Source organism: Atta cephalotes, assembly GCF_000143395.1.
Source record: "Atta cephalotes unplaced genomic scaffold scaffold00021, whole genome shotgun sequence".
In the NCBI taxonomy this organism is placed as follows: Eukaryota; Metazoa; Arthropoda; class Insecta; order Hymenoptera; family Formicidae; genus Atta; species Atta cephalotes.
In genome coordinates, this window is record NW_012130085.1 from 4,682,569 (window position 1) to 4,695,416 (window position 12,848).

The 12,848-nt window shown below is 44.2% G+C and overlaps 2 protein-coding genes and 1 pseudogene across 2 annotated transcripts; 1 reads left to right on the forward strand and 2 right to left on the reverse strand.

Moving 5' to 3' along the window:
- The first annotated feature begins 6,190 nt into the window (after nt 1-6,190).
- Nucleotides 6,191-6,838, forward strand: LOC105619472. The gene has a single exon (XM_012200991.1). The coding sequence runs from the start codon at nt 6,191-6,193 to the stop codon at nt 6,836-6,838; it is 648 nt and encodes a 215-aa protein (XP_012056381.1).
- A 1,411-nt stretch (nt 6,839-8,249) lies between these two features.
- On the reverse strand, nt 8,250-8,744 carry LOC105619474 (annotated as a pseudogene).
- Nucleotides 8,745-10,243: 1,499 nt separating this feature from the next.
- Nucleotides 10,244-11,312, reverse strand: LOC105619475. Its single transcript, XM_012200992.1, has 2 exons — nt 10,968-11,312; nt 10,244-10,831 (listed from the first exon to the last, which is right to left on the reverse strand). Exons 1-2 carry the CDS (start codon nt 11,310-11,312, stop codon nt 10,244-10,246), a joined length of 933 nt encoding a protein of 310 aa, XP_012056382.1.
- Between the last annotated feature and the right edge of the window lie 1,536 nt (nt 11,313-12,848).

Sequence of the window (12,848 nt, forward strand, 5' to 3'; positions counted from 1 at the left end):
ATATACGTTTATACATACATATATACATACACATATACATACATATGAGTACATGTGTTACAAAGGAAGGAAAAAAAAGAAACATGTAATAAATACGTGTTAACGTTTTTTTTATTTAAAAAATTCTTTTGCAACCACCAGTTATATATTTTCAATACATTTTGTAACGCGCAATTCTTAACATGTTGCCCACATCGCATAGTATTAGCAACATCCAAATTAATTAAAGATTCCATGTCTTCGTAAACTGCATCCAAGGTCTCGATGTATATGCGTTCTCGCTCAACGTCTAAAGCAAGTTCCACAGCCACGTTCGTTTCTCGTGTCCCTTAACGTACACGATAACATCATGTTCAAATACAGCTATCGTGATCAAGCGTTTCGCCTCGTTGTACGGGACCATCCCATCCTCCCATCGCAATCCATGGTGATAAGCACTCAACCAGGAAGCGCAAGACCTGTCGAATCTTGTCAAAAATTTCCATGACACAGGACTCCTAAAAATGTAATGTGTGAGAACGGTCCCCTGTTTCAACACTGCTATTTCCTTCACAATAAATTTATTGTTAACGAAGAATCCTTGCAGATCCATGAACGTTGGCACGAGCATGTTGTTGAGAAGATTGCGGCCAATTGTGGTCGAATGTGACGTATCGTAGATTTTATATCATGTCGGAAGTACGCTTAGGTGATTTTGCGCACAACGTTGGTCAATGGATTATACTGAACCACGCGATCGTGTATTATGAGGCAATAGGCTGTTGTATTTGCGGGCATGTTCTCCTTACATTCAAAATCTAATCGCACGTCCACGGTGCCACTCTTGACCGATTCGTTCTGTCGAGAGCAATCGATGATCACGAACGGGCCATTACGTAAAAAAGTCGTAAAGGTGAGACTCGGGATACTCGTATCCGTAGTAGCCCTTGCAGAAACGCGCGTACAAGTCGTACAGAATCGCACATCTGTTTTTATCAAAATCCAGATTCAAATCATCGTACGGATAACATTCCGAATTCAGGTAGAGTTTCGCATTGGTTAATTTGCAATCGTCGAATCGACTTACATCTTCAGACATGACGTTTTTTGGACCTGTTTGCATAGCGAAAATGACGTAGCGTGACTTCTCGAGCTGAGTAGCCGTCTTGATGGCCCACGAATGTTTGGTTGTGCTCTGCAAGAGCGGAAATTCGTACAGATCCCACGAGCGAAAAGATGCTCAGATATCGTCCGCTTTCCAAAGCGCGCAGCATCGACAACTTATTTATCTCGCTCAATAACACGTGCGGCATTCGCCATTATTGTATTTTGAATAATTCGAGCGTTGGTTCTGTCGCCGGATCTCCCATCAGACAATTGTTGTCGTTGCGCGCTCGTAAAAATCAACTCGTTAAAATCAACTCGTGACGAGCATTGATCACCACGCGTTTGTAATCTTCGCAAAATCCCAGCAGTATGTAGAGCGGTACACAGAAATTAAAATATCCGGCCGCAGCAGTCAGCGCATCCCAGCCGGCATTTCGCAAAATCACACTTCTGTCGGATGACACTGTTACATAATTTTTGAGTGTGCTAGTTATGCCAACGTTTTTGTTTCGATCAATCTCCACACCGTTGAATTCATATCGAATCTCATCGAATATGAATGCGACGCAATTATTTCCCAATGTCACGTGAGCACTCTGGACCGCTTTGTTCTTCGTCAATTTTCCCTCGACGTACAGAAAGCTTTCGTACGGCAGTGTGTACAGATCTTGTTGCTGTATGGGTATTCTTATTTCATCGCTATACCCGAACGTTGTATTGGCGAACGGGCTGTACGTGTGAGTCTCAATCTTGACGATGCGATCGTCGAAGATCGGCTCGTTTTTAGTATTTAGGATATCAGTCATCTTTAATGTTTAGGATATCAGTCATCTCAAATGTTGCGCACCGAATCCCAAAGACTTTGTAACGTTTGACACGCTAAGCTTCTTCTTCTGTCTGGATGAGCGAGTGTTATCGCTATGTTATCGTATATGAACTGTGACATCACTGGTCTTGTAAAAAATTTCTCTGCGTTATTTCTCTGCGTACGCTCCGTTTCATTCAGCACGAGCATCTCACGCTCACATTATCACTGTCGCCGTCGTACGTGCAATCTAACGGTGATCTCTTCTCCTCGAAAATCGAGCAATCATCCGTTTTGGTCGATGATGCGTATCGTTAGATCCGTAGATCCTTCGTGCGATAATCGGCAGGTAAATGATCTGCGTCGGCCTCTCCGATATCTTATATCCTGGAGGTACGCTCGGCGAAAATTTGTATCGTGTGCGCGTTTTTACCGTTGCTGTACGCGCCTGCAGTCACGTTACATTCTACGCGGATAACATTTACATTCATTATATTGATCGACACGTCCGATTCGTGCCACCTTCGCGGCCGCAGTGTACGCTTCGACGAGAATCCCAGCAGCGATCCAATGCTATTGGGCTTGCCAAAGTTTATTCTGTATGCACATCTAATCTCGCATCGTGTTGTAGTTTGCGCGGAGCGTAATCGAATATTCTCCACCATTATCATCATCATCATCGGTGTCATTGTTGTTGTTGTTGTTGTTGTTGTTGTTGTCACCACGCACTACGTCAACAGTTTCAAGCGCGTCGTGGTGTGGACGTCTCCGTAAAATCGCACGTTTCAAAAATTCATTTATATCTCGCACTTCATATGAACCTTTAGGAATTGTAATTTCCACATCGTCTTTGGTGAAATAAAATTTGTTGTTCGATTCGTTCACGTTCGGTATTGTATGATAAGTCTCAAAAATCGCTAGACCGAGCTCGTAATCTCCGTCATTCAAATCTATGGCCGGAAAATAATTCGCCGCGAGAACGGTGCTCTTCCCGTTCAGCGTAAGCGTCAACGACATGACGGAAAAAGCGTTCGACGAATACTAAGATTTCACAGCATTTCGTCGAGCTTTTTAAATTCACGCGCGTCTACCGTTTGTAGAAACCGCAAACACATCTGTCCACAGAAACTCTGATCGTACGTCTGATAGGACGTGCGATTGTATTCTATCGTCATAGCACCGTTTCCAAAATATCGCACCAGTTCCTTGAGCGATCGAAGATTACCGAAATTGTTAAAGTACACGACGCGATTGTTCCTTTTCGCGTACGCTACCCAGTGAGTACCAGGCCTCGTCGCATCGTCCAGATTCACGATACCGCTTTCGTTTCGATGCGTGCCGCTCGTCGGTAACGTGTTACGCATGAAAACGCCTCTAAAGTATGATACGCGCATACGTCTCGCGAGCTCATTCAATTGCACATTGGTAGTTGTGCCAGACGGCACTTTTATTGTCTTTTCGGCATTTTTCTTTTCTTTACAGCTACACCCTGTCCATGTTTATACGGACCGAGATACAGTCCGCGCCTGTATTTGTACGGAGTGAGATACAGTTCGCGACCCTGCTCCATCGTGACGTTGCAGCTCTTCGAGCTGACGTCGCATGGCTTTGCTGTCATTTACCGCTTTCGCCACGCTGGCCGCTCCGCCGATCAAGGATCCAAGCGCACCCAACATTGGCAGAAACAGTAACGCACCGCCTCGTTTCGCTGTTGGAAGTATCCGTTTTTTCGACGCCTTTTTCCTCGTCGTCTTCTTTTTTGATTTCATGCCAATGCCAATCTTGGTCTTGGCTTTCATCGCTGCCCAGACGGCAACTGCGACGGCTCTCTCGCTCAGAGCCGAATCTTTCGCAGTGACGCATCCTAGCGCTTTATACACTCGGCGAGTACCTTGTCCGCCGTGTGTCTATCGGTGAGATCGTTGCTCCGCAATGTCGTGTTCTCGGCACGCCGCGTCCAGCGGATTTATGCCCTCGTCACTTCTGGCTAGTCGCTTCGTAAGCCGAGTGCCCGGGCCGCAAAACTGGTAGCCCGGAATATGTAACTCGAAAGGAAGCGCGTTTATCGCTCGATTCAGCAGACCGCTGCACGACGTTGACATTCGCTATAGTCCTTTATCTTCGGTGCGGGGCCGTCGATGTGCGTCCGCTGCCACGGCTGATTATAATGCTTGTCGCAGCGACGATAGGTTCGAACCTCCGAATCTGCCTTCATGTGTTCCGGAAGCTTGTCCCAGATGTGTTCGATGTAATCGCCGTACACGCGTAAAAGTACCACCTTCGGTATATATTGCAGTTGCTCGACTCGAATATCGGAAGGATGACACAGTCAAGTCTCGAATATCGGAAGGATGATACAGCGCGAAATACATTTTGCTACTGCGCGATTCGCGGATTCGCGCATCTTTAAATAGTCATTCGAGAATGCACAGTCTTTTAGTGCGAGCATGAAATTCGTGCTGCAACCGCTAACGATACACGTCACAAACTGTGACGCGAAATCGCGAATGATGGGAGGCAACGCGGAGAAGCGCAAGCATGGCGAAATGCTGCCGAGTACTATACGCGCGATCATTTGCGGCCCGTCGAATTGTGGTAAAACCAACGTTCTCATAAGCTTGCTCCAAACGGCGTACGTTTCGAGAATGAGTACGTCTATTCGAAATCGCTGCAACAGCCAAAGTATCGATATCTCGAAAATTTATTTATGTCTATCGATGAAATCGGCTATTTTACGTTCTCCAATAACAGTGATGTCGTTCCACCGAGCGCGGCGCGCCTAAATTCTATTTTTATCTTTGATAACGTAGCATGCGACAAGCAGGATGCGGTGAGAGAATACTTTTCGATGGGCCGTCACGCGAACGTTGACTGCTTCTATCTCTGTTAGACGTACCTAACATCTGATACGCGACAACACGAATCTGTTGATCCTGTTCAAACAGGATTGTGCAACTTGAAACACGTTTACAACGATCACGTGAATACCGACATGTCGTACGATGAATTTTGTTATGTCGCGACTGTTGGCAAAAAAAATATGGATTTTTAGTGATAGACAAGGACAGTGTGCTTAAAGACGGGAGATACAGAAAGAGATTTAACGAGTTCGCGATACTGTAACGTGACTAGTCATTGTCGATACTTCGCCAGAGATGAACATGGCTGATGTGCGCGAGCGTGAAAAAATTGCGAGGGAGATCGAGAAGACGAGCAAGTCGATCCGTAAGAAATACCGCGCTCTAAAGACCGGTAGAATCGAGGAGGACATAGCATTGGACAGGCATTTTAAGCCTATTATCAAACCTCTGCAGCAGATTGTTGACAGCCCCGTACGCGCGATAAAGAGACAGTCGCGCGACGATGACGTAGCTTCCAAGCGTGAGAGAAAAGAGGAGAAGGAGGAGGAGGAGAAGGAGGGAGAGAAAGTAAGCGAGACGTTCGCGACCCTGCGTAAACCCGATGATCGATCGCACGATCATGCGTACAGCCGATAACCTCCACACCGCGTAGCAAAATCGTACCAACGATAGAATCGTTGGACAATGTTTTTCGAAATGACGGAAGACTCGCTAGCGACGAAAGTTCAAAATCGATTGCAAACGTCGGAAAGTCGAGAGGCGTTGCAAGCCGATTTGGGTCCGCTGGGTCAAAAGTACGTCGAGGCTGTCCTGAAGGGAACGCGAGATAAACAAAAGAGCGATGTGTAGATTATGTGTACGGCGTTTACCTACACAAGGATGGATTGATGTTTGGCAATAAACGTTTCGACGTGGATGATACGGACAACATAATTATCGACGGTATACGATACGTCGGTACACCTGGTCTTTACGAGTTAATTTTCAAGAGAATTCCCGCCGATCTCCTCTACACGGAAGACGATATGAACAAGTACAAGAGCATGCTACTAGCGACGAACGCGCACAAACACAAGCATCAATCGCAGGGGCGATTATTGAGTAATAGAGGATACAAGTATAAATACGTTATCGCGCCGTTGATGTCGACCACACCTAAGAAACAGAAGAATAAATCTGGAAAGGGATTACCTCATACAATGATATTGAATGACAACGCGATTGATTACGTGCATTGGGATGATCCCAACGAATTGGTGAATCGTTTACGATTGCTCGACGCTTCGCACCGAGCGGGCAATAACGCTCACGAGATCATCGAGAAACTTCGCGAAGCCAGTCTTATTATAAATTAAATCGCGTACAGACGAAACGAGTCAGTCAGAGTGATGTCAGTGAGAAAAAAAATTCTTTTGCTCTGTGTATTACGCGTTGAATCATGAAAAAGAGATTCAGCGAAAAAGAGAGAAAAATTAGCTCCGAGAGACGTCGACTCGTCGAGGAATTGCATGCTCCGGCGAGAAGAAATTTTCCGCGAAGGCACGTCATAGTTCAAGGATACGACGATTTGTGGCAGGCTGATATCGTCGAGATGCGTCCATACTCAGGCTTCAACAGAGGCCACCACTACATACTCACCGTCATCGATGTGTTGAGCAAGTACGCGTGGACCGTACCGCTCAATAGCAAGGATGGAAGCGAGGCGGCTGATGCTATCGTTGAGATAATTCGAGCGAGTGGAAAATGTCCGAAAAATTTACAAACGGATATGGGAAAGGAATTTTATAACGCCAATGTGCAGAAAATCTTGAAAAAACACGACATTAATCACTATTCCACGTATTCGTTGAAAGCGTCAGTAGTCGAGGGGTTCAATCACACACTCAAAAACGACATGTGGGAGATGTTTACACTTAACGGCAATTACAAGTGGATCGACGAGCTGCCGCATCTCGTGTCAGATTACAACGCGCGCAAGCATCGAACTATCGGCAAGCAACCTGCTGTCGGTAACTCCCGCGATCGCCGAAAGTCTCTTGAACATGGTGTACAGCGCGATAAAGATTGCTGGTCCGTCAAAATTTAAAGTAGGCGATTCAGTACGCGTGAGCAAGTACAAGACGATTTTTGAGAAAGGTTACACACCAAATTGGACCACCGAGGTGTTTACAATCGTTAAGATACAGCGTACTAATCCTGTAACTTATCTACTCGAGGATTATCACGGAAAATTCGTCGCTGGAGCGTTTTATGAGTTGCATCGCGCTACTCATCCGGACGTGTATCTCGTGGAGAAAGTACTGCGCCGGAAAGGAGATAAGATGTACGTCAAGTTGGGATTCGATGGATCGCACAATTCATGGATACACAAAACAATGTCATTTGATTCGTGTGTTTTTATTTCTACATATAAAAAATATATCAATATAAATATATAAACATTTTTTTTTATTATTATCCTTTCCATCTTCATTCTGGAATATACAGATATAAATGTATGATACATAAAATGTAAAATTGAAATACTAGTATATAAATGTAGTATATAAATGTTAAAAACATACGGTTATATGAAAGTATAACAATCATAATACTAATAATAAATGCTATTACATAAAAACATGTTAATAATATTTGTATAAATGTGAAAAAAGTGTAAATTACAATAAATAATAGTAACATATATTACAAAGGTATCCGCCAATGCCCCCACGATAATGTCTCCGTCGAGTTCGGTACGACGTATCGTTTGTCGTCATATGGACTCAGAGCGATTTTCGAATATCGTGTAATTTAGATCGTATACACGATTGACGGCGAGTCATTTCGATCTCTTCGTTCAAATACTGCGTGTAATCATCGAACGTTATCGTTCGCGCTACGACGTTATTCTTTACACCTTTTGCCTTTTTAGTGTCCTTTTTGCCGTCCACTTTCACCGCGTACATCTTCACTCTCAGCCCAACGAATGTGGCCATTATCGCACCATTATTTTCATCCTTCAGGCCGGGTACTTTTTTGTTCGCGAGAGGCATACCGTACACGTTATCTATCGGATAATCGCTCGTGTCGAATCTAGCGATATCGTGTTTCATATTCTTGTAAACATCGTCGCATTCTATATGGTAAATAAGATTGTCCGTGTCGGTGTACATGATCATGCATTTGTCGCGATACATCGGTGACATGTACTCGTGGTGAAATTCGTACAAGCAGACTTTCGATATGTCGAGTATGCACATACCCACGTAAATCGGCTTGTCGAACTTTACCTCGAGTTTGCGCATTTCGACGGTGATCAAATTTTCTGCAAAGACACTGCGGCTGTGAAAATTCGGTTTCGCGATCATTGCCTCTGCGCCGTATCATCCGTCCCATTTTGTTATTAATTTTACATCAACGTGATTGCGCACATTCTCCATGGTCTTACCGAATACTGCGTTGTTCATTAGTTTGTACAAATTTTTTTCGAAATCGTTTTTTGCGCGCGTTCTAAATTATGTATTGAGTTCATTGTAATCGCGGAGCCATGGAGATTGTAGCATCCGATGGATCTTTATTACGCGAAGACCGTGACGAATACATTGCTGTAGGTTGCGATAGTGGATGACGTAACGCTGCTTATCGTACAACGTCGCTAGAAGTTTATCTTCGCGCTTGCCGGACGGTTTATCGCGCGTTGGGCAGAAAGGTAGGTCAGTGTGTCAGTCGTGTAGATGCTATGGATACTCGAGATCGACCTCGAAGATATAACCGATGGATGAATCCGGAGCGATCACACTCAAAGTTCGCAGCGTCTTCGAACCATTGAAGTTCAGCGTATGGCAAAGGTTGACACATCGCCCATCCGTACAAATTATTCACATCGTAATACATCAAGTACGATGACGGTTTCGATGAATCGAACGAATGTACTTGTTATTAGCTTGTGCATATCTGTTGGAACATTGACTGAGACCACCGCGTATACCGCGCTCGATGAACATGATCATATCAATATCGGTGAGCAACTCGAATCTTACATGTGTATATTTCAGCATGGCGTCCCACGTGAAACCTGGCAATGTATTAGGTGTACAACTTTACTTCCGCCGTTTTTTTTCCGAAACTCGAGACATTATTGTAAAAAACTGGTTATACATTTATGATTCAAAGTATTGTCCATCGCTGGCCTACTACTTTCTCCCATCTTTCTGGTAGCGTACGAATCCCGCGTCGAAAAAACTAGTCATCTTTTGAGGCTATCCACGAATCGATCCAATTTTTTACTTCTTCATAAGACCGGAAGTGCTGGTCAGCCAGGCCGTGTGCCATTGATCGAAACAAGTGATAGTCAGAGAGAGCAACGTCTGGAGAATACGGCGGATGGGGTAGGACTTCCCATTTCAACGTTTCCAAGTATCTTGACCACTTTCGCAACATGGGGTCGAGCATTGTCATGCTGCAAAATCACTTTATCGTGTCTCTCGTTGTATTGCGACCGTTTGTCTTTCAATGCTCGGCTCAAACGCATCAATTGCATTCGATACTGATCGCCTGTGATTGTTTCAATCGGTTTTAACAGTTCATAATACACTATGCCGAGCTGGTCCCACCAAATACAGAGCATGACCTTGGACGTCAAAATCACCGTTCTTGAAGCGTTGAAACCATTCATGACACGTTTTTTCACTAATAGCGACCTCACTATAAGTATTTGAGAGCATTCGATTGATGAGCCTCAGCCGCAGATTTCTTCATATTGAAGCAAAAAATTAAAACCTCCCGCAAATGACGAGAATTTGGCTCGTAAACTGACATTTTCAATCGAGAATAACTTTATGATGCAGACACAAATCGATTAATGTTTCTATGGGGTTATGTTGACAGATGCCCAAGTTTATTGTATGACGTCTATGATCTATTTATTTCGACTACCACTTACCGCTAAAGCTATCTACAGGAAAACGACGGAAACAAAGTTGTACACCTAATATAATAATGCGCGGGATCGAGACAGTAACTCGTGATGCAACTATTGCGGAAATTTTCAAAAATATCGTCTGATAACAAGACATCAATTTTCAAGTACAAATCATTGTACTCGCCGAGCGTTCGGATGGAGAATCGCTGCCATACGTTCACAGCATGAGCGTAATCGCTCTCGGATACAGTATCGCCTGTCAACGAACTGAAAAATAATTCGCGCTGTGGTAAGCGCGTGTCCTGCAATTTTTCGACGCAGTCAATGTACTCGTACGGAAAGACGCCTTTTCGCGTGAGAAGATCGAAATCCTCCGCGCTGAGCTTGCAAAATTCGAAACGTACAATTTTTAATTTATCTTTGTCGAAATACGACACCAATTTATCGCGGCTTGCATTTAGAAATTTGAAAGAATCAATGAATCTTAATTTTACACCATTTTTTTCTGAAAATTCTTTTCATTTTTATCTTTGGTGCTATCAACATGTTTAGTGAATGAAATATATTTTTCCTTCGTTATCAGTAATATCATACTACGTGTCCTTCGTACGCAGTAGCAATTTCCTTAATTATAAAATGGGCATCATAGCTCGATAAATTGTGAAATACGATTGGAATATAGAATGAATTTTTATAATTTAAATTACAATTTGAATGCGCTGGACCGCGGTATCTACCAGTGAGATGACAATGATCGCGGACTCGCGTATCGTCCGGCGCGAACGGTTTCTCGCAAATGTGACAACGCGTCGCGCTACAGTATGCCTCCCATTGCTGTTTAGACAACGTTTCCATGGGCACGTTGGCGGATATGATATTTTTCACGCGATGTGCTAAATCGTTCAGTTGTTGCGCGAACCACCTTATACAGCCTTCATCGACGGAATTTGAGGATAATGTGTCGTCGTATGCGCATCGTACGTAATAGCCTGTGCTAAGCGCTTCATGCCGCTGATACACGTACGACAACGCATTATCCTCGGATTCTGTCTTACGTAGGATACATTCCAGGTCGGCGTAAACGATGAATGGGACGCGCTCCTTATTGCAATGGTTTCCAAATTCGAGCCATTTGTCGTTCTTGCTCGGCAGTCGGTTGGCGCAGTCGTTGATCTTCTGGCAGTCCACTTCGTGCAATTGCAATTTTTCGCACGAACCGAAGTAATGGAGACATTTGTAAATAATAGAGAAATCATTTTTTTGACTATTTCTTTTTTTACTGTTTTTTATTGGATTTTCTTATTATACTTACCGATCGCAAAAAATTCTTGTTCTTTTTCCTAGTAATTTGCGAACTCATAAGACGCGACAGGTTCTTGATACACGCAAAGTGGCCAAGGTTGTCGTTGTGTGAATCTTGTAGATACAGGAGATTGATATGCTTCTCCTTCTTGTCATCGGTGAGCCACAGAGAAAGGACTTGTTTATTCTCGATGCCGTACACGTTGATTGACACCATGTTCAACCGTTCGAATTTAGAAATATTTTTGAACGTTATTGGAAATTCGATATCCGTGAGATTCAACACTGTTATGTAATGCGGATAGGACGATTCCCGCTCCGTATACTTTTCAGCTAGGTACAGAGCGGCGACCATCGACCACGCGAAACACGCATTGTCCGTCGTACGAACACTGATTATCGCTCGTTTCGTCGCTATTTCTCGAGGCACTTCGATGTGACATCCCGCGCACAGGGGATTTAGTTTGTTCACATTGATAGTCAAATTCGATATCCGTAACAATGCCCACCCGCTATCACGTTCCTGGAATTCTTCGAGCGATACTAGGATAGGCTGGATGACGTGCTACTCGTACCACTCGCGCAAATCGATGTATCGGCATATTTCGCTGTTCTTTGTAACTATGCTCTTATTAACATGTTTATCCTTCGACGCGAACTCACCGTTGAATGCGGTGTTTACTTTTACACTACCGTATCTTTCTACAGCGTCTCGCACTCGCTGTAGAACTACGCTGCTAGCGTCTTCTAAAAACCGCTGCGGCTCGATGTGATTAGAGTTCATCACCGCACCTGTCAATATACGATTCTCGAACACGGCGTCGATTTCTCGCCAGACAAGAGAAAATCGTTCGTTGCTACTCACGTACTCGCCACTCGCGTACTCGCCACTCGCGTACTCGCCACCAATGTGCACGAAACGTCGCTCCAATTGCGACTTTGCACCCGCGAGTCGCGCGATCCTCGCCACCGCGGATTGTCTGTGTCCAACGGCGAGGTGCGGACGCTTGGCACGACAAAGTTCTTCGAGCTGCTCGATGCACTCGTCGCGTCGTTGCAGCCACGCGAAACACTCCACCAGAGTAGCGACCTGGCCGCACTGCTCCAAGAGTTCGCGTTCCACTCGCTCATGATTTTCCATGTCTTTTCACTGTTTTTTAGATCACGTCGCACTCTTCCACGGAGCACTCTTGCACGTGATTCGTTCACACACGTTACAACATCGTGACAGGTCTAGAATATCATAACATTCTAACACCTTTTCATTACGTTTGTTTGCGAAAGTGCACTGTTCGCATCAAAGCATTATTGAAAAACAGTTTTAGTGCAAGATCGCGATCACGAAATTCCATCCATATATTGTCAATAATCAACAGTTCGACACACTTTTCATTACCCGCGGAAATCTTAATGCACATGCACCAACCTTAGCTCTTATCTGCGATTTTCTTCGTCCAATAATAATCGTCCTTTATTACACTGACATTTCTATTCCACCAATGTTTCTTTTCATACTTATCGTCCTCGTAACATTTGTCTTGTAACCATGGGTACACTTTCTGTCGCGCGAGTAAAGACCAGTCAGAAACGGGCTCTTTAATAAGTTCCATGTTTCTCATCACGTATACCTAATTCTCGATTGCGTAGGAATTGCATCAGCGATATTCGCACATCTGTGTCTCTTTTTTGCGAATTACCGAGAACACATCATCTACATTATAGTCTTCCCACATATTTTCCAGTACTGTTCACAATAGTTTTTTTTTATTTCAATATGTGCAGAGTGGGCACATGTTGCACGAGAATATACTGTACAAAGATTCTCTGCAATTCGTACACGACTTGCCGTCTAGCCTACCGAAAGAACCAATTTCATGCTCCTCATGATGTG